At 49.3% G+C, this 27,984-nt stretch overlaps 1 protein-coding gene and 1 long non-coding RNA gene across 9 annotated transcripts in view; one reads left to right on the forward strand and one right to left on the reverse strand.

The window, feature by feature from the left end:
• LOC111775654 (uncharacterized) overlaps positions 1 to 27,984 on the reverse strand; it is a 36,798-nt gene that overhangs the window by 1,394 nt on the left and 7,420 nt on the right. For 5 of the 6 annotated variants that reach the window (XR_011422919.1, XR_002811489.2, XR_002811487.2 and 2 more), the window contains 2 exons: positions 18,343 to 18,455; positions 17,299 to 17,448 (listed from right to left, as the gene is read on the reverse strand). This is a non-coding gene — a long non-coding RNA (uncharacterized lncRNA). Of the gene's footprint in view, positions 1 to 1,232; positions 4,663 to 17,298; positions 17,449 to 18,342; positions 18,456 to 27,984 lie in introns of those variants that run through there. The other variant, XR_011422916.1, reaches the window with a different exon arrangement.
• SP2 (Sp2 transcription factor) lies at positions 1,653 to 27,934 on the forward strand. 3 transcript variants are annotated; one of them, XM_023652661.2, is made up of 7 exons: positions 1,653 to 1,806; positions 15,385 to 15,461; positions 16,259 to 17,233; positions 22,808 to 23,120; positions 24,575 to 24,749; positions 24,988 to 25,181; positions 26,718 to 27,934. In XM_023652661.2, the coding sequence occupies exons 1-7, from the start codon at positions 1,800 to 1,802 to the stop codon at positions 26,816 to 26,818; spliced, it is 1,842 nt and encodes a 613-aa protein (XP_023508429.1). In that variant the 5' UTR covers positions 1,653 to 1,799; the 3' UTR covers positions 26,819 to 27,934. The 3 variants fall into 3 exon arrangements, with proteins under 3 accessions (XP_023508429.1, XP_023508428.1, XP_070082318.1); XM_023652660.2 differs by having other exon boundaries at positions 1,702 to 1,806; positions 15,382 to 15,461; XM_070226217.1 differs by lacking the exon at positions 1,653 to 1,806 and adding an exon at positions 3,359 to 3,471 and having other exon boundaries at positions 15,382 to 15,461.

A 27,984-nucleotide genomic window follows, 5' to 3' on the forward strand; every position in this document is an offset into this window, starting at 1 on the left:
GAAGGATAAAGGAGGAAGGGAAATAGAAGCATAAATGTTTAGGAACTGTGGAATCTTTCCTTGAGGCAAAAAGGTAGGATTTAAAGAAAGGGAACAGAAATAGAGTAGGGGGGGGGGGGCATGAAAATAAACCATGAAAGATACAAAAGGAGAGTGGGAAGGACCTTGTTTGCCTAGAAAGGAGTTTGGGCTTTTTTATCCAGTAGGGTTTAGGGAGCCAATAAAGGATCTTAACTAGAGGAGTGGCATCTTCTAAAGTATTGTTTTGCAAAGGCTAAGGCTGAGAGGGGTAGACTGGAAGAGACTATTATATTAATACTTATTCAGTAGTTACTGTATACTGGCCATTCTGTTCTATATTTTACTTTATCACAGCAACACTTTATGACAGCGTTTTTCAAACTGCCAGTCATGAGCAAGAAAAGAAAGTAAGAAAGAATAGGACAGAAAATATCGGTGCATCAACGGTAGGAAGTTAGTATCATTTTTGGAAACTGTGTAATACACTGTTACAGGAGTATAAGTGTACTAAGCCAGGATGCAAATCTATTTCTCACCCTGGGTTATGATTATTAAAAAAAATGAAAGGCACTGCTCTAAGGTGTAGGTGTGATCAGCCTCATTTTACAGATGAGGACACACTGCTCGGGGAGTTTCGGTACCCTGCCTCTCTGTAAGTGGGATGGTTAGGTTTCGAATCCGGGCTGGTCCGAAGCCAGAGTGGATTCCTCCTCACTAATGCCCGGCAGCCTTCCCAAGCTACGCGTCTACAGGAAAGACCTGGGGGAGAAAGATACACCTACCCGAGTACCGCCTGCCAAGCGCTTTACTCACAGCACCTCATTCAAGGAGGTGAGTGGGCAGAGACCAATTCCGTCCACTCGAGGCGCTGGTTAGAAGGCAGGCGTGCCCCAGACGTACTGAGTCCGATCACGGGAGGGGGCCCCGGGGATCCATCTACTCTTAGAGAGCTTCAGGTGATGCTGATGCCCACGCTCGGGGGCCGTCAGTTAGGGGGTCGCCGCGATAACCGGGTGAGGATTAACAGGGGCTTGAAGTGAGACCCTGGAAACAGTCCACTCTCGCAGGTGTCACGTAGCCCAGTTCCCCCTATTGTGTAGGACTCCCAGGCCTAGCTATACAAAGTCGCCTGGGGGCTCAGTGCTCATTTCCCTCCCCTGAGGCGATGCAGGAAGAGGGACTAAATAAAAGGCTGGTGACTTTCCACTCACCAGGCATGGGGTTGGCTGGCAGAAGAGCAGAAGGCCCCCGCCACACCAGGGCGACACTAGCTGGAGGCGCAATGTATACGCTATTTATACGGCATTTCTCGGCCTCACCCTGAGGACTTCTGATTGGCTTCAGGGCAGATCTATCACTCATCTTCTGGGTTAGAGGTGGGTGGAAGGTCAACCACGACCAATACAAAGCCACTCCTCAGCTAGGCCCCGCCTCATCCAGCTTCCTGTTGCTGTCCATCAACCACCTCGTGGGCGGGACTTTGCCTCCCGCCAGTTGGCTGGCGAACACGTCGTTCACTCTTGGGTAGGTTTCCGGTTGGTACCTTCTACCGTCCATCAGTGACATTTCACAGGTCTATTGGCCAAACCAACGTCGCTCTAGATGCCTCTCTTTGATTGGTTAGGAGTGCTGTCGGTCCCCAATGTACTGAACTCTTATTGGTGAACGTTGCCGTCGCTCGGGCGGTCGCGGGCTCCGGGATTGGCGGGTGCTAGGCGGGCGGTGTCAGGCTCTCGGTGGCGGCGGAGGCGGCGGAGGCCAGGGAGGAAGATGTCGTAATGAGCGGTGGGTCCTGGCCGCTGCCGGTGGGGTCTTCCCGGCCCCCAAGGGTCGGGAAGACGGGCAGAGGCCGCAGGGACGGGGAGTCGGGGCCGGGGGTTCCCCCCTGGGGCTGGGCCTGGCGCCGGGGCCCGGCTCCGGGAGGGGCGGGGGAGGGAGGATTCCCGCCCGGAGGAGGAGCGGGGCTGGCCAGCCGGGCGGAGGCACCCGGAAGGGGGCGTTCGACTCCCCGCCCCCTCGGAGCCCGCTGGGCGGGAGCGCGGCGCTTCCGGGGGCTGGCGAGAGGAGCGGGCACCCAGGGCGGGCTTGGCACTCCCGGTGCCCGGTCGCCGACCCTCCTCAGCGCTTCCCGGCGCGTGGATCTTGCCCGGGTCTGTTCCGAGGAGGCGGCCCACGCCCCTCGCTCTTGTCCTGTGTTCGGGGGACCCTCCTGCACCGTAACTCTAGGTGCCCACCAGGGATTCAGCGCTCTCCCGAGTGCAGAGGGGCCAAGGGAATGCTTGGAATTCAGACCACAGGGGTACTGCTGAGCACAGCAGCCAACCCGGGTACCGATGTGTCCCCATCGAGAGCTGTTGTCAGGACACGAGGGCGCTCCCTAGGCAGATGACCTCTCGCCTCAGACTGCCGAGTGGGCAAAACCTTCTTGTCATGTTTTCACTTGGATCCTTGAGCCTCCAGCTAGATATCTGCGAGCTCTTAGCAGAATTGTGAGAGCTTTACGAACTTGTTGACAGAGCTCCCAGCCTGTTCTCTGACGTCCCGTGGGGGTGGGGGGTGGGGCGGGGGGCGGACTGCTGAATCCCAAAGGCCAGGCGCAAACTTAAGGAATGACGGAAGAAATAAAACAAAATGGATACTTACTTTCTCTCTCCACCCCACCTCCGTGCCCATTGCTGACTTATGGTTCTCAGCCGCCTACCCCTGCTTCTTGGCTCATGTTCCGGTGGCTTTCCAATTTTAGTGAAAAGGAACTGTGTCTTCTCTGGGCAACTTAAGAAGCCTGTCCTCAGTGCATTCCTTGGTTTTGATTCCGATATACTGTCACGTTTAATTGTTTCTTAATTAACTTGATCCAGAGGGACTCAGTCTGGCTTTCCTCAGTGCACATTCTCCTGAAATTTTTTTCTTCTTCTGAGGTTACTTCTTGTTCACTTCTTTGTTGTTTCCTAGAGAAAGGAAGGCAGGACCCAGGAGATCTGCTTTAAGCAATGAATTGGCCCATGGTCTGCCATGACACCGCTTTCCTGGCAGGCAGAAGGGTGATGACTGTTTGAAGGTACCCTGGCATGCACTGTCTAAAACTTGCATACTGTACCCCAGAAGGGATTAAGTATCACCGTGGAGGGCGAAGTGTTGAGTTGGTATTTCGGATAAGATTTTTAGGGCTAGAACGTTTAGGGTGTTGGCCAGCTCACAGAGAGGCTGTGAAGGGAATGATGGTGGAGTCCACACCATAGGAGTAATTTTGATAAATAACACAAAGAAACCTCTTGTCTGCAATAATGAATATAACTGCAGTGTCTTGTTTTGTTTTAAATTCTTGTGTGCAATGAAGGGGGCGAATCTGTCAGACAACCTATCAGTTGGGCTGATGATGTCAATGTTCCAGTGGCTTCTAACAGGCATTAATACCTGTTGGAAATGGATTCTCATTGACTGGGGCAATTGGTAAGTTTTCTAATTCTGGTTATTCCACTTGGTTGTATAGAGGCTTACCCTCTTCATTTAAAAGCAGCAACAACAAGGCAAAAAGAAAAGCTGGTCTGACACAATTATGAACCTCCTGAGGTATGCTTTTAAAGACACAGTCTCTTGGCCAAAGAGACCCAAGTAGAGTTAGTTCATAACTGGATCCTTATCTGACTGCCCAGCGGGGACAGCTGGCTCCAGGAGGAAGAGTTTGGCATCACCGTTGACAGCACATAGGCTGGCCAGCATTTTCCTCTCAGACTCTCTTAAAGTTTGGGCCTCTAGAGGTCTGTCAAAGGAGAGAAGAAGCTGTAGTAAGAAGATTTTGGCAAATGTCTGGGTAAAGGAGCTTCATGGCATAACAGCAGATGGGGTATCTTAGCCTTGAACTTCCTAGTTCTTTTGTTCATTAATAGCAGCCTTTTGGAGAAGTTGCACGGTCCCTTATAGCCTGAACAGTCCTTTGCCATAGGTATATGATAATTCCCAAACTTGCTTTAAGCAAGTATCGCCCAACGAGGGCCCTTATGGAGACACTCTAAGCTTGTCGCAGCCAGCCAGTAGACTCTGCTGTTGACTTGGGTTCAGCAATCTTCCTGACCTTGCTCACCCCCATTTCTGTGATGGAAATGTAGCATGTTCTTCTTCTAAGACTTATTATCTTCACCCCCTCTGTTCTCTGTATACACACAAATTGGAAGCCTCACTTCCAAAGATTGAAAAATTTAGGAATTATTTTGGAGGGGTCGGGGGGCATTGGCCACAGAATGAAAGATGTGGAGAAACACCTTTAAAGTTGTAAACGGTGCCTGGAGTATTAGAAATTTTAGAAATAGAGTGATGTGGACACTTCTGAGTTTAAACAATTGCATGGTCCATTCTGAAACTTTGCTGGCCGTAGACTTAGAGTAAAATCTATTTGGAGAAGCTCCAATACTTTCTTAGGAGTTTATTACGTCCGGAGTGTCCCTTTGGGCAGCTTCACTGGATTTGTGAACTTCTTCCCAGCAAGTTCTAAATCAGGAATGCGTGGCCTACATGCTGGACCAGTACAAGCTGGACTGAGAAATGGACATCACTATGGAATGCATTTCTTGATGTTCTTGCTTGTTTATTTGTGCTTTGCTTTTGTTTTGGATACACATGCAACTCCTTCTCTGACTTCTAGACCTGTTGAAGGAGGGGGAAAAAGCTTTCTCTGTATTTCTTCCTTCATAGAGCTAGCACTTAGATCTTTATATTTCTGAAATGTAGTTGAAATTTCTCTCTCTTAAGAAGTTCGTCCTTGATTTATCAGCACATCTTTTTTTGGCTAGCATCATTCTCTTAGGAGACCTCCGGGTGGGGAGGTCTCACTTTGCTGTCAGTTATCTGTTGGAACTGGGTGGAAAGATGAATGAAGAGGCTAGAAACATGGAATGTTACTAAGTGAAGGGCATTGTGAGCCTAAGTAGGAAAGGGATCAGAGATTGCCCTTGAGGAGATGCGCCCAGGTGGTCCTGGTAGATCTGTTCCAGTTGACAGGATTCTGAACTGGAAAACTGATTTTTCTGCTGCCTCAGGGGACACTGAAAAGAGAGCCCAGGGGTAAGCTCAGAGTCAGCACTCAAAGCTTCGGGGAGCTGTGGCTTCCACTACACATCTAGGAAGCGCGCTCTCGGGTGCTCTGAGGCCACCACTGGCACAGGGGGTTACTGTGCTTCTCCTCGGGGTGGGCTTCAGGCTGGCGTGCTCTTGGGAGACAAGCTCTGCTCAGGAGCAGCTTAGGAGCATAGAGGGCTAAGTGCCTAGTTTAGATGCTTCTAGGTTTACCTTCTGTGAGCAGCTCCCAGCAGTGTTGAGGCATCAGGGCTGTTTGTGTCACAGGAAGAGCATGCTTGCAGACCCACTGTTTGAATCCTTCCTTTGGGCATCTCATTCCCTTGGCTACAATTTGTTTCAACATCAGAATTGTGTGCTGTACCTAGCCAAAAGTCCCACCACATCGCAATGCAGAGGTTTAGCTTGGGTGACTGTTGTTTTTGATGCTAACGGCTCTGAGATGCCAGTTTGTCCTTATGCCATGATTTAGGCTGTTTGGTGGCCTCTTTCATCTCAGCCATGGGCTGAAAGTGGCTCAGGAACGAGCAGGCACTGGCCTGCACGCTTCCCAATGTCCTCTTTCTAGAGCTTCCTCTTTGGGGTATTTGTTACCTCTCCTCTGGGACTTGGTAGAATCACAAAGCGGCCTCAGAGAGTATCAGGAGGGAATCAGAGACAGCAGGCAGGGCCATGGGATTGGAGGTGAAATAATTCTGCCCCTGGTCAATGTCTAATTGGAAGTCTTCTCAGATTAGCCTAAAAGCAGACCAAAACATTCCCAGCCTTCAGAAAAGTAAATGGTAGGCCAACCCTGTCCTCTCAGGGGAAATGAAGTCACCGCTCATTTCAGGACTGATCCTAGCCCAGGATAAATGTGGGAGTGACTCAGAAATAAATGTGCCAAAGCACAGAAAGCATGTGTTTGTACAAAATGATATTCTTTAGGGGGGAAAAAGTGTATCTTGCTTCCTTTTTTCTCTTGTTCTCCAAGACAGAATTCTGAGGGCCAGTATTTGTACCATTTCCTGGGACTGCTTCTATCAGAGTGAGGAGTTCTTACCATCCCCTGCCACCCCGTGTCCCCACTCACTTCTCCAGAGTCTCTTCCAGTAGGATGGAGTGTGACCCAGGCAGGATGCAGACTAGCAAATGACACCATCACATTTTGGGAAAAGGAATTCAGGGTAGGGACAGATAAGAGGTATTCATATAGCAGGGATCCTCATTATCTTAACTCACTCGGAAAAGAACTTCCCCCCCAGTACATGTGAATTGAAAGCAGCACTGACTTGTGCTTGGTGTGTGGGGTTGAGGTGGGGGCTTTGAGGGCTCTGTCCAGGAGCAGGAGTGGACTGTGCTGGCCCACGCACAGGCTTTTGTCCGTGTGACGTTGTTGGTGGGGCTGAGAGTTCCATCTGGGACTGGGTCAGCTGAGCTGACCTGGCCAGTGGACCCCAGCCTAGTACCAGGATACGCAGATCTGCAGGCTCTCTCCTTTGGTTCTTAAACTCCGTTTAGGTTCTCCCACTCTGCAGTCTCCAGGATTCATTCATTCATCCATTCAACATATATATATTAAGCACCTGCTATGTGCCAGGTCAGGGGTACATTAGTGGGTAAGGCAGAGAGAAGTCTGCCTTTAGGGAGCTTATATCTTAGTGGGAGACAATAAATAAGTAACTAATGTATATTAGACAATGAGAGGTGCTAAGGAGAAAAATAATAGAGAACAGGAAGAAAGTGAGGAGGTGCAATTTATTTAGGATGGTCAGGGGAGGTCTCCATGAGAAGGGCAACATTTGAATAAAACCCTGGACGGGAGGGATTGAGCCCTGCTCAGTCTGGGGTGGGGGGCAGACGGCAAGAACTCAAGCAGAGAGAACAGCACATGCAAAGGCCCTGAGAAGGGGCCCTATCTGGCATGTTCAGGAACAGCAGGGAGGCCAGTGTGGCTGAAGCAGTGAAGTAGAGTGATGGTGATAAGTCAGAGAGGTCATGGGAGACAGGTCACTGTATCACGTTCGGGGGACTTTGGCTCTTACTTTGAATGGGAGATGGGATGCTGTTGGGGGGCTCTGAGCAGAGGAGTAACATGATTTCATTTAAGTTTGATGGGTCTCACTCTGGATGCGTGATGGGGACAAGGTTAGAAGCTCAGCTCGGAGGCTTTCAACAGTTACCCAGGCGAGAGAGGGTGGGGCCCTGAACCTGGGTCATAACAAGAGGTGGTGGTGAAAGCAATCAGAATCTGAATATATTTTGAAGGTACAGCTGAAAGTGTTGCTGACTGTCCAATGTAGAATGTGGAAGAAAGAAGGGTCAAGGATGACCCCCGAGGTTTTAGGGCTGAGCAGCTGGAAGGATGGCATTCCATTCACTGCAGTGAGGAAGTCTGCAGGAGGCACAGAATTAGGGAGATATCAGGAGCCCTGTTTGGGACTACTTAGATTTGAGATATTTATTAATACATCCAAGTGGAGATGTCAGTAGGCAGTTGGATATACAAGTCTGGAGATAGAAATTTGGGAGTCATCATTATATAGAACCTATATGTTACTGGTTTTTAAAGGCATGAGACCAGGTGAAATCACCCAGGAAATAGGTGTAGACAGAAGAAAAATAGGTCCTGAGACGGAGCCCTGAGGCAGCCCAACCATTTAGAATTTGAGAGAAGAGGACCCAGCAAAGGAGTCTTAAGAAGCAGCCAGAGAGGCAGGAGGCCAGCCTGGCAAGTGTGTCCTGGAAGCTAAATGAACACAGTGTTTCAAGAAGGAAGAGGGGTCAACTGTCAGATCAACACAGAAGATGAGGTCTGAGAATTAACCGAGACTTAGCGACGTGGAGGTTGTTGGTGGCGTGAGCAGTGTTTGTGGTGTGGGTGGGGAGGGGACAGCCTGGCTGGAGCAGGTTCAAGAAAGACTGGCAGGAGAGAAATGAGGGACAGCAAGTATAGGCGACTCTTTCAAGGAGTTTTGCTTGAAAAGGAGGAGAAAATAATGGATCTTAGTTGACGAAGGGCATTTTAACTTGTTGATGAAATTGTGGACACATACATAAGGGCTATGGGCTGGGGCTGGGGTCAGCGTTGGGAGGAGGGAGGGCGCATGGCTCAGTGAGGTGTCTGGGTGGACAGTATCTCCATTCTTTACTCATCTTCCTCCTGTGGCCTGTGGCGTTCGCAAGCCGCCGCCCAGAGTTGTTCTCATTTAATGAAAGTCAATGAAATGTCTTTTACTGTTATTGAGCTCTTTTATATGGTTATTATGATTGCTGGAGACTTGCTTTTCAGAAATGCTTAGTGCAATTTGGGGTCTTTCACAATCTGTGTTGCCATCCAAGCCGCTTCTCTTAGCCCATTTGTTAACTCCTTTGAAGTCCAACTTCCTGCTCTAAAACCAGCCATGGCTTGCTTTTCCCTTACCAGCTCTGAATTCTTCCAGGCTAGGCAACTGGGAAAGACTGGGCTTTGAAACTTTCGCTGGCTTCAGGCCCAGCTGAGCTGACCGAAATAGCCAGCAGAAGGACTGTTTGTGCGGAGTGAAATTCCTCTAGGGGAAACACCATAGCAGACGGCCAGGAAAGCCATAGCCAGCATGGTAGGGACCCACGAGGCAAAGAAGCCGGGTAGCCCCAAGGCCCAGCTGTGGGGGCTGAGCCAGGTCCTCTCCAGAGGGAAAGGAGCTTCCTAAAGCCTGCTGTTGTGCTCTTTCTTTGGGCCCTTTCTTTCTCATTCCTCTGTCTCAGGAACAGCGTTCTCAGGTGAAAGACAGTGGAACTGCCCTAGTCTGAGGGCCAGGGCTCAGGGGTCCCATCTGAGGCCTCTTCCTGTTGCTCGGTGCTCCCTGAGTCAGCCCTTGGAAAGACCCTAGGACAGAGACGCAGTCTCTGCCTGTACACCAGTACATAGCGGGGCACTCACCCCAGACCGGGGGGTGGGGGAGGAGGTCCGGAAAGGTGTTCTGGGTTATAAATGAGCTCCAAAGGACCGGCGTCGGCCAGATAAATGGGAGAGAGCGTGCTTATGCTCCAGGTGAGAGAGTGTGTTGTGGTCCCAGAAATGAAAAAAACTGAGTGTGTGTCCGGAGAGTTTGAAGGGCAGAGACCCAGTAGGAGAGGTAGCTGGGAGCAGCAGAGGGGACAGATGGTTTTGGCCTTTAGAAGCTTATCATAAAATCATTTGGAAGCTATTGAAGGGTTTCATCAGGGGAGTGGCTGGATGGGATTTGCATTTTAAAAAGACTCTTCTGACGCATTGTGGAGGCTGAATCAGAGTGGGCAAGGCCAGAGGCTGGGAAGCCATTTTGGAGGCTTTGGGCAGTATTTCTGGTATAAAAGCGATGCAGGTAGAGAGCAATGAGTAGACTGGGAGTGGTTGATATTTAGGAGGTAGAATCATGAGCACTTGATGATGGATTGTCGATGAGGGTGATGCTCAGGTTTCATTGTGATTGGAAATACCAGAAGAAAGGCTGGTTTAACCAAAGACATTCACTATTTATTCAGCCCGCGGGCACTGAAGAATCCCTGTGCTGTGTACTGGGGTTGGTGGAGCAGTTCAGCTGTGAAAACAGACCTGGCTCACCCTGGGGAGCCCTCCTGTGAGTCTGGGAGACTGAGACATTAAGCCCATGATTATTTAATGGGTGGGGAGTTACCAGAGGAGTTCACTTCATCTCAGGGGTCCTGGAAGGCCTCTCTGAGGCAATGCCACGCCGCTTAGATAGTGGGCTCTCAATAAATTTTGCTGGGGAAAAACCAGGCTGAGACCTGAAGGGTAAGGAGGCATTAGCTAGTGAAGAGAGAAGAAAGAGCTCTAAGCAAGGAAAGGGCAGCAGCAGAGATGAAGGCTCTTCAAGGATCCGAAAGAAGGCCCCTGGTGGCTGGGGATGAGAGCTGGGGAGAGAATGGGCAGAGGTGACGGCTCAGTGTTGGAAGTTCTGTGGCCAGCCCAAGCGGAAGGCCCACACAGGGCTGGATGTACTGAGCAGGTGAGGAAGGAGGGGGACAGCAGAGCGCTGGCAGCTTCTCCACCAAGCCTGGCAAGGAGGGAAGAAGAGAAGGCTGTAGCTGGAGGGGACGGAGGTAGAGATGAATGATCCGGATATCAAGAGCCGAGACACTCACGGGATGCTTTTCTGCTGGTCTTGGAATTAAACTGACTTCCATTATGGGAAAAGGAAAGTCAGGTGTGGTCTCATCAGGCACTGGACACCCCTGTCCACCCAGTGTCTGGACGCCTTGATGCCCTTGGACGTTTTCCTTAGAGCCTAAGGGATCTACTATTGCTTGTGTAGTAAATCACTAAAACCTCACCAGCCCAGGGACTGTTGGGAAAGTTTTAGCCAACCTGAGTTAATGAAAAGTCTGAATAATAGAACTCTGAAAGAAATGCAGCTTTTTAACTTTCAAGAGTATGCAGTAATCCCACTTAGCAATGTTGCTAAATGTAGGTTTTAGGACCGGATATAAATTACTGTTAAAAGCAAATGGTACGATTAAAATGGTGGAAGTGGTATAAAACAATTACATAACTATGCTTAAGAGTCCCTTTGCAGTCTCTTCATACACTATTTAGCCTCGCTTTGAGTAGTATGAAGGAAAAAGTTAAGCACAATTTATGTCCAAATTACACATTTTAAGTATAAGGTTCCAAATTAATGAGGTTCTAAAGTACCTTTGATCATAGTCTTGCAGTTACGTATTTACGCTACTTCTCAACCACTTTTCATTTCCAAACACCAACTGGAAATGCTTCTCTTTTCCCTTTCATGGTTAATCCCAGGGTATAATTCTGCAATGGCAGGGAGATCAGTCTGTGTTTGGGTTGCCCAGGGGCCACAAAGCTCTGAGTGACACTAGGGGAGATACTTAAAAACACTGGTTTGAGAAATAGAGGAGTATTTCAAGAGCCAGCTGGAGAAGAAAATGAAACCAAACTGAAATGATGCAACGTCGAGCACCAGCAGTCTGCCCCGTGCTTCAGCAGAGTCGGCTCTAACTTTCTAACCGAACACTCACTCAGCCCAGCCCGGTCTCTGGACAGTTTGAGTCCAGGGTAATAATGACTGTGGAGGGAGAGAGGGAGATGGGAAAGGGAGAGGAGTAAGAAGCACTAGGCTGGTTTTCATTTCGTGTGCACTCTCTCCTGTCCTGGTGTCCTTCCATTTCATAACAGAGGATGTCTTGAGGGAGAGTCATGCACCAATTTTAGCCAAGAGAACCTGAGCCCAGGGGAGCCTCCTGGGAGACCCCCTGCCTGCCCTGCCCAGTCCTGCCAGCAGCTAACTCCTCTTAGGTTCTCATCGGCAACATGGCTTGAGAATTAGAAGAATCTTAAAGATCATTTAGTCCAGCTTCCCACCCCATCTAGACATCCCATCTCTGACAGAGACACACATCCTGCCTCTGGCTAAACGATTCCAGAGAAGGGAGGACATTACCTCAAAAGGCAACTGACTCCATCTTTTGAAGGTTCTCACTTCTGTTGCACTGAAATCTGCCTTCTTGAAATTTCCACCCTAAAGCCTTGGTTCTACCCTTTGAACCCACATGTGGAATAAATACCCTGGTGACTATCGCTGCTCTGGCATCCTGGTCACAACCATTGCTGCTCATCTCTGAACAAGCTCCAGGTGAAAATCCCCCTTTCACAATGTCCCTCAGAGCTGAACCTGGCACTCCCGGCGTCGCCCAAGTGTGCAGAATATGATAGGGCTGTTCTTTTTCTTTTTCCTTAAAATTCAATTTATTTAAACTAAAAACCCAAAAACTACAAAAAGAGTGAACTGTTTGGGGTTTTTTGGTTTTTTTTTTACTTTAAATAAATTGAATTTTTAAAAAGGGACTGTTCTTTTTCTCCTCCTGTGACTGGACTTTTGGAAATGCAGTCCAAGATTGCAGTAGCCTTTTTGGCAACCACGTCTAGATTCTTTTGCCTCCCATTTAGCTTTGAGTCCAAACCACTGGGGCGTTTTTGCATGAGAACCACTATGAAGCCCTGTCTTCCTGTCCTCTATGCATGTGATTTTTCTTAACCCAAGTGCAGTATTACTCAATTTAAAGTTTAAACCACCATTTATTGATTACCCACTATGTGCTCGATGCTTTTTCATATCAATTCCTGATGCCTCTCAGAATCCCATGAGGATGACACTACCTCTGTTCTACAGATGGTGCAGTGAGGCTCAGAGGAAGGCCCCAGCGCCCCCACTGATGCCCGAGTCCTCATTAGGTCTGGAGCCTCATGCTTTCAGGCACTGCACATGGCAGTTTTTTAAGCTCCCTCTGAGCCCTAATACAGACACTCATGTTTACAATCCTTGGTTTTGTGACATCTGCAAATTTAACTTGCCCTCTAGGTCTTTGCAGTTTCCCAAACTTGAGTGGTGGACAGACTACTCTGAAGCTGCGTTTTCCAGCCTCTAGGGCACAAAACCAATTTAGTGAATCAAAACCGCATTTAAAAAAATGAAATAGAGTAGAAAAATATCAAGTGCATCACATGGAGCAAGGGCACATTTCATTTCAGGAAAGTTCTTGCATGAGCACAGGCAGGGAAGCGTGTGTGGGCGCGCGTGTGCACACTGGGTCTTGATGTAAATTGTTTTTATAACTGTGGTTCATGGTCTGAATAGTTTGAACACCACTGCTCTGGAGGGAAAATGTTTTTGAGTCAACTTAGATTTTCATTATAACACTACAACTTTACTTAATTATGTACGCACATAAATCTGTTTATCAACTCATTAATCTAGGGCCTATAAACTTAAATAACTACAAAAAAGCCAGTGAAGTTCAAATCAACAACAACATTCTGGGAGGACAATGTTTGATTGAACCCGAATCGCTGCTGTCAGTGAAAGCACAGCATAGACTTGACATCCTGGGCTCCTTGAGTTCTGCACGCCCACCGTGCAGTGTCTAGTGCCAAGCGACACAGTCCTCCCACACTTCTGAAGAGCCGGCATCTCTCACTTTGCACAAATGTATCATGAATTAAATATGCAGAATTAATTAGCCCACACAGTTAGAGTGGTGCCACTTGGCACCAGTACAGTCATAAACACACACACAGGCCCAGAAACGTGCAATCTTAGTTAAGCAGCAGTCACCCGGTGATCTATAATATATGTTCGTTTTAAAAAAATGATCTTCACAATGAAAATATGAGAATAAAAATTCTGGTAGAGGGCTGGCCCGGTGGCATAGCAGTTAAGTGCTCACGCTCTGCCTTGGCGGCCCAGGGTTCGCCGGTTCGGATCCCAGGTGCAGACATGGCACCACTTGGCAAGCCATGCTGTAGTAGGCATCCCACATATAAAGTGGAGGAAGATGGGCATGGATGTTAGCTCAGGGCCAGTCTTCCTCAGCAAAAAGAGGAGGGTTGGCAGCAGATGTTAGCTCAGGGCTGATCTTCCTCAAAAAAACAAAAAAAAATTCTGGTAGAGAAAGCATGAGCCTCCAAGAAGCCTGCAGACCTGGTCCTGGAACCCAGCCTAGTTTGAGACACCTGGGTTGCCCTGCACCAGCCACCTCCTCAGGATGGCGTGTATCTCACCATTGACCGGGAGGCCTGGTCAGCTTAGCCCCAAACAACACTGTCATCCTGCCTGCAGTTTTTTCCCTGTTTGTTCATAAGAATATTATGAAAATTTCAGTCAGACGCCTTGTCAGAATAAAATGCACAGTATATACCATTCTCCTGATGTCTTTACCCAAAGCCCCATAAAAAAGAAACAGATGTGCTCAGCATGCCTTGTTTTTTTGCAACCCCACGCTTATCCCTTGTGATCACTGCCTCCTCAGCTCGGCATCGTAGTATAGTACTCTTTCCTCATTTGTTCTACAGTTTTGCCAGAGCTCAGTGTCTAATGTTTCAGGATCTACCTATAGGATTTTGCCCAGAGCTGCCCTTTGGCTCCCTATGGTTGGCTAGTGTGCCTGCAGAGTCCCTGCCTCCCTTCTCTGGAGTGCAGCTGCTGTGGCCCTAAGGCTTGGAAACCACTTAAGGCATCCGTGTGCCTTGCCAGCCCATCACCTGTCCTGGGCTTCAGTTCCCCCTCACCTTTTCCCATTTAAGAATCATTCATTCTCCCAAAGAGAAGGGCCACAGGCCAGCCAAAATGTGAATGGTTCGAGTGGTCCCTCTTTCTGCTGACCTCCCTTCTCTTCTCGCCAGATGCCCAACAGGGGCTCAGTGCTGGAGCCAGTCTGCCTTTCCGCATCTCTGAAGTAATGTCCTTCCTGTCTCTGTACTTCCTGAAATCTGCTTTGCAAAGGTCTAGGATACAAGTCTGCCTCTGTTCTTTCCCTTCGTAATTCTCATGATTTCAGTTTTACTATGGTGTACTTCTCTTAGGTCAGACTTAAGTTCAGAGTAGAGATTCCCTTCATCACTTCCTCACCATTCTGTACTTTTAAAATGCAACAGAGTATGTGTGGGGAAACTGAGAAAGTACAGAAAAACAAGAAGTATTCTTTAAGTGAAGCAAAATTCTACCATAGGGATAATGGCTTTTAACATATTAGCATTTTTAAAGACTTTTTCCTGGTATATTCATATATAGAAATACATACACATTTAAACAAAAATAGAATTTAGTATATTCTCATTCTTCTCATTATACTCATTAGCTCTCTTGGTCTGGGTGATACCTATGGGGCCATACCTGCTGTCCTACGTGAAAGTGTGAATGCGCTTACAGCAGTTACCCCTGTGCTACAGATGGACACCTGGACCACTGTGCCTCTGTGGGGAAGGCTGAGCACAGGGCACCCAAGACTTTCCCACAGAGTGGGTGTGTCCTCCTTGTCAGCGATCCTGGCCAGTGATGCTTCTCTCCCAGGCTGGCTGGACATCTGGACAGCAGGGAGCCTCAGTCAGAGCTGGAGGATTAGCCGGGGGGGGGGGTCCCCCACCCACCATATATGGGTCCTGATCTAGCTTGGGAGAGTCAGCCGCGCCCAGCAGAGAGGCTCCATTAGGTGGCACAGCTTAGTTCCTGAAGCCGGTCTTGCTATAGTCTCGGTATCTTCGTTTTTTCCCAGACTTTATGATGGCTGGAGGGGACAGTCTGGTGGAGGCAGGACCAGCTGTCCTCACAGCCTCAGATGGCTGGGTCTGAGGAGAGAAGGTCATCTACCAAAAAAAAAGATGCAGGTTGCTAACCTTGAGTGGGGACGTGTGGGGAAGGTCGTTAACCTCTCCTGGAGCAGCAGCAGGAAAGAGAGGCAGGAAGACAGTCTGAGGCCAGGGGGCTGAGATTCTTATCGGGCGTCTTGTGCATCATTCCGTCTCTCTTCTTCCAGCAGATCCACAGACCAGCATGGCTGCCACTGCCGCTGTCAGTCCCAGTGACTACCTGCAGCCCGCCGCCTCCACCACCCAGGCGAGTGGGCAGTGGGCTCTGAGGGTTGGGGGCTGCCTCAGCCTGGAAGGACGCACTGAAGCCAACATTAAACCCCTACTGAAAACTCTATCCGGGCTCACTGTAAATACGTTAGGATAAGAGACCAGGGAAGGTTCAGTTGCCCACTTTTTCTGAACTAAGAAACCATGGCCACTTACCTAAGGTGCCACAGTTGGGTCAGGGGGAAAAGCAGGATTAAACTCAAGGTCCCTTCCATAATCTCCACTGACCATACAAGGAAAATAGAGGCTGTGTCCCCACACTCCAGAGGCTCTTTCCTTGTAGCCTCAAAAGAGCAGCCCTCCCCAGTCAGTAAACTCATGTCCCAAATGCTAGAAAAAACTTAGAAAAGGGTTTGTTCCTCCTGGTGCCCCTCCCTTTCTCTTTCTCCCCAGTCCTCCCTCAGTTAAGGAGTCAGGGATCCCTTAATCCCTGTGGTGAGCTAATGGAACTCCATTGAGGAGCTGAGGGTGATTCCATGTCCCCATGAGAAAAAAGGCCAGTGGGGAATAAGTGGTCAACTGACGCCGTTAGTTCACCCGGTCACGGGGTGCTTCTGGAAAGTTCCTTTCTGAGAAAGACATTTCCCCTCTTTCGCTTGCTTACTCAATGGAGAAACCAGCAGAGAAGGGGAGACTGAAGCCACTGCAGGGGGAGGATGCTGGTGCCCTGCCCACCCCAGAGGTGCGGAAGAGGCTGCCAAGAGAGGATCGCAAAGGGCGGCCGGGCAGCAGGCCCTCGCGTCTCACTCCTTTTCTCTACTTGCTTTTTTGCAGGATTCCCAGCCATCTCCCTTAGCCCTGCTTGCTGCAACATGTAGCAAAATTGGTCCTCCAGCTGTTGAAGCTGCTGTGACGCCTCCTGCTCCCCCGCAGCCCACACCGCGGAAACTCGTCCCTATCAAACCTGCCCCGCTCCCTCTCAGTCCCGGCAAGAATAGCTTTGGAATCTTGTCCTCCAAAGGAAACATACTTCAGATTCAGGGGTCACAACTGAGTGCGTCCTATCCTGGGGGGCAGCTGGTGTTCGCTATCCAGAATCCCACCATGATCAACAAAGGGACCCGATCAAATGCCAACATCCAGTACCAGGCGGTCCCTCAGATTCAGGCGAGCAGTTCCCAGACCATCCAAGTACAGCCTAATCTCACCAACCAGATCCAGATCATCCCTGGCACCAACCAAGCCATCATCACCCCCTCACCATCCAGTCACAAGCCCGTCCCCATCAAGCCAGCCCCCGTCCAGAAGTCGAGTACCACCACCACCCCTGTGCAGAGCGGGGCCAATGTGGTAAAGCTGACAGGTGGGGGTGGCAATGTGACACTCACTCTGCCTGTCAACAACCTCATGAACACCAGCGACACCGGGGCCCCCACTCAGCTCCTCACGGAGAGCCCTCCTACCCCACTGTCTAAGACTAACAAGAAAGCCAGGAAGAAGAGTCTTCCCGCCTGCCAGCCCCCCGTGGCTGTGGCTGAGCAGGTGGAGACCGTGCTGATCGAGACCACCGCAGACAACATCATCCAGGCAGGAAACAACCTGCTCATCGTTCAGAGCCCAGGAGGGGGCCAGCCAGCTGTGGTCCAGCAGGTCCAGGTGGTGCCCCCCAAGGCTGAGCAGCAGCAGGTGGTGCAGATCCCCCAGCAGGCCCTGCGGGTGGTGCAGGCGGCATCTGCCACCCTCCCCACCGTCCCCCAGAAGCCCTCCCAGAACTTTCAGATCCAGGCAGCTGAGCCGACACCTACTCAGGTACCACGCACACCCTGTGCGCCTGCCTCCCTCTCCTTAGCACTAAACAGCTAATGCTCCCTTACCCCTCGGCTTGCTGTCGAAGATGATGCTGATGCATCTTCCGATTTGATCTGAGTGTTGGGAGTCAGGATTGTTGGGGGTGGGCAGTGAGTGGCTATTTCTGCCTGACAGATGGAGTCTCTTCAGTTCACAGGGTCACGTACAGCTTGTCTCTAGAAATCAGATGAAACAGACCTGTGTACCTATGTTTTGGTCCACTTTTTCTTTATGCAAGTCTTTTGGGGGGATGAGTACGGGGCAGATATACATGTTTTAATAATAAAGTTTATCTTTTATTATAGAATTACATACTCAGAACGGTAGCAAGAATGAAAAAATTCCAGTCAGAACCATAGAATTTGATGTAAAGTAAGAACACTAATGAGCAAAATGCTGATCATTGTTAATGACAAGAAAAAAGCAGGAAGCAGCAGCCTAGCTTGATAGCAGGAACGTTTAGGCTAGGTTCATCTGGGGTGCTAACTTCAACGAGAACGTTCTTATTTTGGGCATTTATTGAGGTGTTCTCGTACTCTGGAATCTGGCTCTGTGAGCAGGTTGTATTCTTCGTTTATGCCTACGAAAGGCCAGAGATTATGCCCATCTTGCAGATGGAGAGCCTGGAACTCAGAGAAGTTATAAAGTATCCAAATCTCCTAGAGCATAGATGACAAGAGCCAGGATTCAACTCAAATTTCAAACCCCACACTCTTTTCCATTTTCTGCCTTGACTCCCTGTGTCTTACGTGTGGCAGGGGCTACAATTAAAATTGGGGACAAGGATATTTTTTAAAAAAAACAGTTCCTGCCATTGAGGAATTTATAATCTGGTTGTAGAGAGGGAACCCAGGCATCACAGTGAGTGACAGTAGGAAGCTGGGCCATCTCCTGGGTGGAGAAGTGCCCTTGAGGTTGAGCTGTGGACGTGGAAGTCACGCAGGAGGAAATCTGAGGCCTGCCTTCGAATGCCCCCTCCCTTCTGGCATATTATGTATTGCCAAGTGATTTTCTATAAATTGTTTAATTTAGTTATTACGCTATCTGTGAGGTTCCATTATCAGACGTACCTCAAAGGTGAAGGTACTGGCTCAGGCGCACTTGTCCTCACAGTGCCGCTCCTCCCTTCCCTGAGGCTCTGTATCTTGAGGTTGACGGAGGCAGGGCTTAAACCCAGGTCTTCCTAAGGAAATAATCATACACATGCAGACAGATTTAGCTATAGTATTATCTTTTAAGGATGACATAGTATTCCGTTATCCTGAGGTGCTGTCTGTTATACAGCTAATACCCTGTTAACTGTGTATCTAGGCTGTTTCCAATCTTAGAGCTAAATGAATTCCTAAAAGTGGGTCAAAGGATATGTACATTTTTTTTAAAATGTGTTATATTCTGTATCAGAGATTGTCAATCCATAGCCCTCAGGTCAGATCTGGCCCACTCATCTGTTTTCATAAAAAAAGTTTAATTGGAACACAGACATACCCATCTGTGCTGCCTTTGCACTACAAGGCAGAGACTTCATGGCCCACAAAGCCTAAAATATTTACTCTCTGCCCTTTACAGAAAGTTTGCTGACTCCTGCTCTATATTATGAACAAAAAATGTTCTAGTAACAGAAACTTCCGATACACAGAAAATAGCAATGATTCGCAAAAGGGGCACATACCAAAAAACTGAAAATGAAATTTCTGTATTTATTAAAGAGATGACATGAGATTTCTTTGCTTTTAATTGAGAAACACAGTCCTATTAAATAATCGGGGAATTGAAAATAATTCCAATCAGAATCCCAGCAGGATTTTTCTTTTTTACAAAGAATTTTTTTCCCCGGAATCATTTAAGCATAAGTTGTCACCATGATCTCAGCACTTCCAAGGGCCTCATAGAAAGTATGAAATTCTTACCCACGAGGACATTCTACACAACAATCCAACCACCAAACCTGGGAAATCAGCAGTGAAACACACTAACGTCTAATGCAGAGACCCCGTTCAAGTCCCACCACTTGCCCCAGTAATTCCTTCGTGGCAAAAGGATCTCATCCAGCATCACGTTGCACCAGACACGTTCATTGAGTTGTCACGCCTCCTTTGTCTCCTTTGATCTGGAACAGCTCCTCAAGCTTTACTTGACTTTCATGACCTTGACACTTGAAGGCTACAGGCCAGTTATTTTGTAGAATGTTCCTCAATTTAGGTTTGTGTGATGTTTCCTCATGACTAGATGCAGGTTGTGCAGGGTTTTCTTTTGCAGAAATATCACAGAAGTGATGCTGTTTTCACTGCATCCTAAAAGGGGGTGCGTGATTTCATTTTGTCCCATTACTGGTGGTGATTAGAGTGAGATTGGGCAGATTTCTGCACGTTAAAGTTACTTTTTTCCTCTTTGTAATGAATTAGTATTTTGTAGGGAGATACTTCGAGACTATGTAAATACCCCATTCCTCATCAGACTTTTGCCCACTTGTTTTAGTATCTTTTACTATGATAGTTTTTAAACTGACTTTTTATACTTACAGAAAGGTTGCAAAGGTGGTACAGAGAATTTCCATGTACCTCTCACCTGGTGTCCCCGATAGTTAAACACCTTACATTACCAGGTACAGCTGTCAAAGCTAAGACCTGACATTGGTTCATTACTGTTAACTAAACTCCAGACCTGATTTGGATGTCACCAGTTTTTCCATCAATGTCCCCTTTCTGTTCCAGGACCCAGTCCAGTACCACGTCGCACTTAGTGGGCATGTCTCCCCAGACCCCTCTGATCTGATCGTTGCTCAGTCTTTGTTTTTATGATCTTGACAGTCTTGAGGGGCGTTGGTCAGGTATCCTGTAGGACGTCCCCAAATCTGGGGTTATGGGTTTTTGGAAAAACAACCATGGAGGCGAAATGCCCCCTCATCTCATCATATGAGGGGGACGTCCTGATGTCACCTTTATCGCTTAATCAAGGTGGTGTTTGCCAGGTTTCTTCATTGTAAGTGCTGCTTTTCTCTTCCTCTGCTCTGTTTTTCGGAAGTGAGTCGCTTAGTCTCCCACCTTCAGGGATGGGAGTGGAGGTGAGAATTAAGCTGTACATCCTGGAAGGGAAAGTATCTGCATAATATTACTTGGAATTCTTCTCTGAGGAAGATTTGTCTCTTCTCCATTTATGTCTTTATTCATTCATTTATTTATATCAGCAGGGACTCAGGAGTGTTTATTGTATTCTTTGGCTTATAATTCAACACGATGTTATGTACTGTGTTATTCACATTGTTCCCGCTTCGGCCACTTGGAGCTCTTTCAAGTTGGCTCCTGTGTCCCTATGACACACTCTCTTTTTTATCAGCTTTATCGAGATATTCACATACCCTTTTAAAGGGTTCAACTCAGTGGTTTTTAGTATATTCAGAGTTGTGCAGCCATCACCACTATCTCATTTTAGAACATCTTCATCACCCCAAAAAGAAACCCTGTACCCTTTAGCAGTCATGCCCCATTTCCCATCCCCCACCCCCTGGAAACCACTAATCCATTTTCTATCTCTATGGATTTGCCTACACATTTCATGTAAATGGAATCATACAATAGGTGATCTCTTGCAACTGGCTTCCTTTCCTGAGTATAATATTTCCCAGGTTCATCCACGTCGCAGCATGTGTCAGTTCTTCAGGGCTTGTATTTTCCCACCCTGGCCCGGGGGTCACCCATTTCTCTAGGAGTCTTGGTTCCTCTCATTGGAGGATATGATAGCAGTTTTTTTTTTTTGTTTGTTTGTTTTTGTTTTGTTTTTTCCTAAAGATTGGCACCTGGGCTAACAACTGTTGCCAATCTTTTTTTTTTCCCCCCCTGCTTATCTCCCCAAACCCCCCCGTACACAGTTGTATATCTTAGTTGCAGGTCCTTCTAGTTGTGGGATGTGGGACGCTGCCTCAACGTGGCCTGACGAGCGGTGCCATGTCCGCGCCCAGGATCCGAACCCTGGGCCGCCGCAGCGGAGCGCGCGAACTTAACCACTCGGCCACGGAGCCGGCCCCTGTTTGTTTGTTTTTTAAAGATTTTATTTTTTTCCTTTTTCTCCCCAAAGCCCCCCGGTACATAGTTGTATATTCTTCGTTGTGGGTCCTTCTAGTTGTGGCATGGGGGACGCTGCCTCAGTGTGGTTTTGATGAGCAGTGCCATGTCCGCGCCCAGGATTCGAACCAACGAAACACTGGGCCGCCTGCAGTGGAGTGGGCGAACTTAACCACTCGGCCACGGGGCCAGTCCCTGAGAGCAGTTTTTTAATTCTATCATTCTCTTCTCCTCTATTTGTTTATTTATGTCAGTATGGACTCAGATTCCTATTTTATTCAGTGGGTTATAATCCATTAATAATATTATTTTGATGTTCAAGTTGTCCCATATTTGGCCAATGGGAGCCCTTCAAGCTGGCTCTTGTGTCCTTTTCATATGTACCCACCATTCTTTGAGCACTTCCTTACTTTCTGATACAGCAGGTGTTCCAAGCTCCTGTACTTTCCCTGCCCCCAGTCCTGGAATCAGCTATTCCTCCAAGGAGCTCTGGGTCCTTTGAGTAGAACCTGGGACTTGGCAGCTCAGGCCTGGGTGCTAGGTGAGCTCCTGGATACGTAACACATAGCTATAAACATGCACACACATATATACACATATACATAAAAATACATGCACGTTTTTGTCCATATTTCTCTATCTGTGTATCTATCTCTATTGAACCCCAGGAGCTTTCACCAATGCCTCTTATTCCCATCCGACACCACAAGGTTCATTCTAGTTGTCTCCCTTTCCATATTTGTAACTCCCTTCTCTGACAGTAAGAAAGCTCGCTCTCATTCTCATTCTGTCTCCTGTCTGGATCAATCCCCGGTATGGAGCAAGCCTCCCACGGCCATCTCAGCTCTCCCATGACACCTCCACCTGCCGGGGCTCTGATGTGCCTGCCGGGCTGCTCCTGCCACTCCCCACAAATGCCCTTCTCGTCCCACTCAGGCTCTAACAAGCATATTTTTAAGGCTTTCGATACACCCAGATTTCCCTCCAGCCAGCCTAGACCACTTCCCACTCCCGCTCCTAACGTGAGAGTGAGCGCCTGTTCCCCGCTGTCTCACCAACAGTGAGCATTAGATTTTATTTCCCATCCTTGCCAATCTGAGTTGGACAAGAACTGCTTCTCACTAATTGTGCCTCCTCGGAGCGGTTTTCATTTGTTTGATAGTCACTCACAGGGCATCTTTCGTGAGGTCATCTTTTAGTTGCCTTTGAATTCTCCAGTTCTGAGATTTGGCAATTATATCTTTCCATGCTAAGTATATTAAATGTTTCGTTTCAAATCAACAGTCAGCATTTGCCATCATCCGTTTGTTGAACGTCAGCCGTGTATGAATGTCGGTTTGGGCCAGTTGGAGAAGACTTGGGTGGACAAAGAGGGGCTCCCAGTTCTCGCTTGGATGGGGAGCTGATGCTGCATGGAAAGGTGCCAGGAGCCCAGTCTCTCCTGGGGCCCTGACTCTTTCTCTCTGGCCCTTCCCAGGTCTACATCCGTACGCCTTCTGGTGAGGTACAGACAGTCCTTGTGCAGGACAGCCCTCCAGCAACAGCTGCGGCCGCCTCCACCACCACTTGTAGCAGCCCTGCATCCCGTGCGCCCCATCTGAGCGGGACCAGCAAAAAGCACTCGGCTGCAATTCTCCGGAAAGAGCGTCCCCTGCCAAAGATTGCCCCCGCCGGGAGCGTCATCAGCCTGAACGCAGCCCAGCTGGCGGCGGCGGCCCAGGCCATGCAGACCATCAACATCAACGGTGTCCAGGTCCAGGGTGTGCCCGTTACCATCACCAACACTGGCGGTGAGGACAGGCCCCTGACTGGGACATGGGCTGCGTGCCTGTGTGCCCCGCAGATGGGAGCTGGGGGCCAACCTGGGGTTCCCAGTAACAACAGTGAGGATACTGCCCTACGTGTGCCTCGTCGCTTCAAGCTTAAAAGCACGTCCATTTGGTCCTTACAGTAGCCCTGTGAGATAGTTTAGACACGTGTTGGTCCCACCTGTCAGCTGAAGAACTTGAATAGGATGGAGTAAGTAAGATGTACTCAGGAAAACTCCAACTAACATACAAACACATGTTAGCTTGGTCCAGACCAAAGGCAGATGTTCAAGGGAGGTTCCCAGTAAAGGAACTTGAAGGAGGGCTTCTAGAAGGAGAAAGCCTTGAGTTAAGATGGGGAGGAAAGGAAGGAGCCTTTGGCAGTGGGAATGGCTTGTGCTGCTCTCCGGCAGTGATATTTGGCAATATTTGGTGTGAAAGCAGCCTTGTGAATAATCAAAGGAAAACTGTAGGGGCTGGCCTGGTGGTGTAGTGGTTAAGTTCATGCAGTCTGCTTCTGCAGCCCAGGGTTCGCAGGTTCAGATCCTGGGCGTGGACCTAGCACCGCTGGTCCAGCCACACTGTGGTGGCGTCCCACATAAAGTGGAGGAAGATTGGCACAGATGTTAGTTCAGGGCCGTCTTCCTCATACACACACACACAAATTATAAAAAAGAAAAGAAAAGTGTAGCTACCTAGGAAAAATAGTTCCTTGCATTCTTTAGCTGGGTGAAGGGCACTTTTCAAGGTAGTGGGAGCTTTTGGAAACTCCTCCCTTTGTTGTTAAATGAATTTATGGTACTTTGTGCATTCGGTTTACCGGTGTAGGAGGAATCCACTGAGGGACACCAGTGTGATGTCAGTGCCACTCCTGCTTTCAGTGGCTTCATTTGAGTCCTAGAGGGCTGGATTGTTTCCAAAGCCCATGGAACTGCTTTCTCATTCTTATTAACACAAACCCCTGGAGACTTTCCTGAGAGCAGGGATGGTCCCTCACAAGGGCCTAAAGCTGGAGGAGGCTCTGGAAGAAACACTCCAAGACCAGACCGTCCCCAGCTGAAGTCACGTGGGCAGCGTCTGAAAGGGAATTCAGCCTGTGCGGTATAGTGGTTCAGGGCGTTGACTCTGAAGTCGTCTGCCTGGGTTCAGATCCGGGTTCTACCACTTATTAGCTGTGTGACCTTGATATGTTATTGAGCCTCAGTTTCTTCAACTAAAGGGGTATAATAGTACCTATTTCATAGGATTATGAAGGTTGAATGAGTGAGTACATTTACAGTCTCTAAAATGGTATCTGGCATGTGATAGGCTCTTGAAAGTCTTGGCTGCTATGACTATCATCCTTACCACGTGCAGAAGGGAAGAAAAGTGTCAGGCTCCCTCCTCTGCCCTTTCAGGCTTCCTCACCCTGAGCCGAGCCCTCCTCCTCCCCACAGGGCAGCAGCAGCTGACGGTGCAGAATGTTTCTGGGAACAACCTGACCATCAGCGGGCTGAGCCCCACCCAGATCCAGCTGCAGATGGAGCAGGCCCTGGCGGGAGAGGCCCAGCCCGGGGAGAAGCGGCGCCGCATGGCCTGCACGTGTCCCAACTGCAAGGATGGGGACAAGAGGTAATTTGAGGAGAGAGGCCAGACCCCAAGCATGGGGTCTCCTGTTCCCCAAGCTCCTCCCTGGGACATAGACTGAGAGGGGACGAGGTGGTGCCTCCATGCCACCTGGCCTCCTCACCTTTCCCGTGCTCTCTGACCTGACCCCACATGCGTTCTCCATGCTGTCCTGCCCCCATCTTCTATCTCCTCCCTCGCTCCTCTTCCATTCCTTCCACCCCACCCTCCACCCAATGCCCAGGTCTGGAGAGCAAGGCAAGAAGAAGCACGTGTGCCACATCCCCGACTGCGGCAAGACTTTCCGTAAGACGTCCTTGCTGCGGGCCCACGTGCGCCTGCACACTGGCGAGCGGCCTTTTGTCTGCAACTGGTTCTTCTGTGGAAAGAGGTTCACACGGAGTGACGAGCTCCAGCGGCACGCCCGCACCCACACAGGTCTGCCCCCCTCCCCAGCGGCGCATCAACCCACAGGGCTGCCCCTCACCCCCGACCCCTGCCCTGGCACACCCATACCCACACAGGGCTGCTCCTGGCCTCTCCCCTCTCCCCACTCCATTGCCCTCAGTGACATCAAGATTCCTGGCCCTGCCAAGGCACTGCCACACTGAGCAAGAGCCACAGACTGTCTTCTTGGGGGTCTAAGACTACCCAGGAAATTCTTTTGTGCCATTCCTTTTAGCACAGTGTCGCCCGAAGTGATGTCACTTGCCTTCACAGCCTTGGTGACTTCTGCCGTAGCTGCACTTATTTAACAAGCGCTGGCATAGTGTGCCAGGCACTGTAGTGTGCACTTTACAGTTAATTCATTCAGGCCTCACAGCAACTCTGTGGGGAGGGTACTTTGGTTACGCCCTTTTTTTTTCTGAGGAAGATTTGCCCTGAGCTAACATCTGTGCCAGTCTTCCTCTATTTTGTATGTGGGTCATCACCACAGCATGACCACTGACAAGTGGTGTAGGTCCACACCAGGGAACTGAACCCGGGCCGCCGAAGCAGAGTGCACCAAACTTAACCACTAGGTCACAGGGCCAGCCCTGGTTATGCCCATTTTACTGAGGCATGGAGAGGTCGCCAGGGCTCACAGCTAAACCCAGGCCCTCTGGCTCCCAAGTCCATACTCTTCACCACTAGTCCACACTGCTTTTCCCACCATTATTTACTGAATGAATGATTTTGCTTAAATCATGTCACTAGTTTTACTCATTTATGTCCAACCACTATTATTTTTACATGACAGGCTTGATGTCATAGTTATATGTTTTAATGCACTGGCAAATAAACACAAAACTATAAAAATGAAAAACATTCATCCCTCTACCACCTAAATTGTCTTGGGTCTCCCCAGTGGTCCACAGCACATGCTTTGAGAACTGTTGCTATAGTGAATGCCCCCAGTGTGCACACAGACCCCTGTCCTGGGACTGGGGATGGGGACACGTGACCCAAAGCTCAGGCTCCTGGCCAGTGTGGCGAGGCGGGTCATGCCCCTTGATGCTGAACAGTAAATACTCAGAACAGCAGCTGACCTCACCCATGTCGGGGTGGTTTGGGCCAAGTAAGCTCTCAGGCTGGCGGGTCAGGGAGGAACGGGGTTTTCCTGAGACGGGAAGACGTTGAGGCAGGGTTAGAGTCAGAGGGACAGAGAGGCGAAGAAAGCAGGCGACAGCCTACGTGGGAAGAGTCCAGGTGCAGGGGCACAAATACAGTGTCTTGGGCAAGGGACAAGGAACAGGAACAAAGTAGACTGGGGGTGATGTCCAGCGGCAGGTAGGAGAAAGGAAAACTGACAAAGGGTTCAGAGCAGTAGGCCGTCAGGAGCAAAGGTGTCAGCAGGAGGCGGGCAGAGTATGATGACCAGGCGCCACCAGCTTTATAGGGTGCCCCCTCACCACGCATGTGCTCTTCCTCTTTCGGGGATGGGACAGGGTCTGCACATGGGCTCTGTAAGTGACGGGCATCTCCTCTTCCCAGGGGACAAACGCTTCGAGTGTGCCCAGTGTCAGAAGCGCTTCATGAGGAGCGACCACCTCACCAAGCATTACAAGACCCACCTGGTCACGAAGAACTTGTAAGGCCAGCTCAGGCGGGAGGCCCTGAAGATGCAGTCTGCCGTCTGTGTCCCGCCTGGGCCCCCAGGAAAAAGGAGGCCCTGGCTGCCCTGGGCCCGCCCTCAGCCCCTCCCTCCTGTTCTGCGACTGTCCTCATAGGAAGGGGCTCTGATGCCCCGTACTCACCTCCTTCTGTACCCTTGGGTGCCGCCCTGGCCCTTCCCTCTCACCACGAGCTCCCGGCCTGCCCAGACTGTGGACACTGGCCGTGCCCAATGAGACGTTCTAAACCAGGACGAGTGGGAACCCTTATTTCCAAAGGAAAAACATGAATTTCACTCCGTCGAGGAGCAAAGTGAGCCCCCCCAACACTGCCGGAGTTGCATCGTGCCATGCCCCTTTCCTGCACCTCCCTGGCCCCACCAGCCACCGCGGACGCCCCGGGGCCCTGCACCCAGGGCACCAGTGGCATCCGCCTCCACTCCACATGCCCCAGCCCCGCCACACTCTCCTCCAGCACATTCCAACTTTCTATTTAAAAAGTAAAGCTACCCACGGACTCCCTGACTCCCCTCTTTTTCTATGGAGAACGTTGCCTTATACTCTACTTCAGATGATGAACACTGTGTATTGTGTGTGCTTTAAAGAAGTTTTATTTAACTGCTCCCCTCTTCCTGTCCTTGTCACTCACCTCCCCCATGCCTGCTTTCAGTTTAGGGTTTTGGGGGGCAATGATGAGCATATGAATCTTTTTCTCACTCTAGCAATTCTCTTTTCTAAATGACATAGCATTTCAACTCGAATCTGGATTCAGATAAAAACACCTCCACATCCTGAACCCCTCCCCTCCCCCCTTCATCTCACCCGCCGACCGGCCCAAGCTCTACTGTGTACAGTGTATATTGTATAATAGACGATTGTGTCTACTACATGTTTAAAAACATATTGCTTGTTATTTTTGAGGCTTTTAAATTAAACAAAAATCCAACTTTATTTTTAGTTGTAACTGCTTGAGGTATGTTTTATGAATTAAGTGACAGATTTGTTATCCTTTATTAACGATGTACTTTGTTGGTCAGCACTGGGCTGACAAAAATTTTTTCTTGCTAATAAATTTAGTTGCCTGAGGCAAATTCTGCACCTTGGCAGCACGCCTCCTTTGTCTTTTCCCTCTGAGATCGGAGAGGGGA

This window comes from Equus caballus, chromosome 11 (assembly GCF_041296265.1).
Source record: "Equus caballus isolate H_3958 breed thoroughbred chromosome 11, TB-T2T, whole genome shotgun sequence".
Taxonomy (NCBI): domain Eukaryota; kingdom Metazoa; phylum Chordata; class Mammalia; order Perissodactyla; family Equidae; genus Equus; species Equus caballus.

Bases quoted from the DNA above. Each gene is read 5' to 3' on its own strand.
- SP2 (XM_023652660.2), top strand. The intron at 15,462-16,258 runs GCGAGTGGGCAG...GCTTTTTTGCAG, and splicing joins CCGCCGCCTCCACCACCCAG to GATTCCCAGCCATCTCCCTT. The intron at 23,121-24,574 runs GTGAGGACAGGC...TCCTCCCCACAG, and splicing joins TACCATCACCAACACTGGCG to GGCAGCAGCAGCTGACGGTG.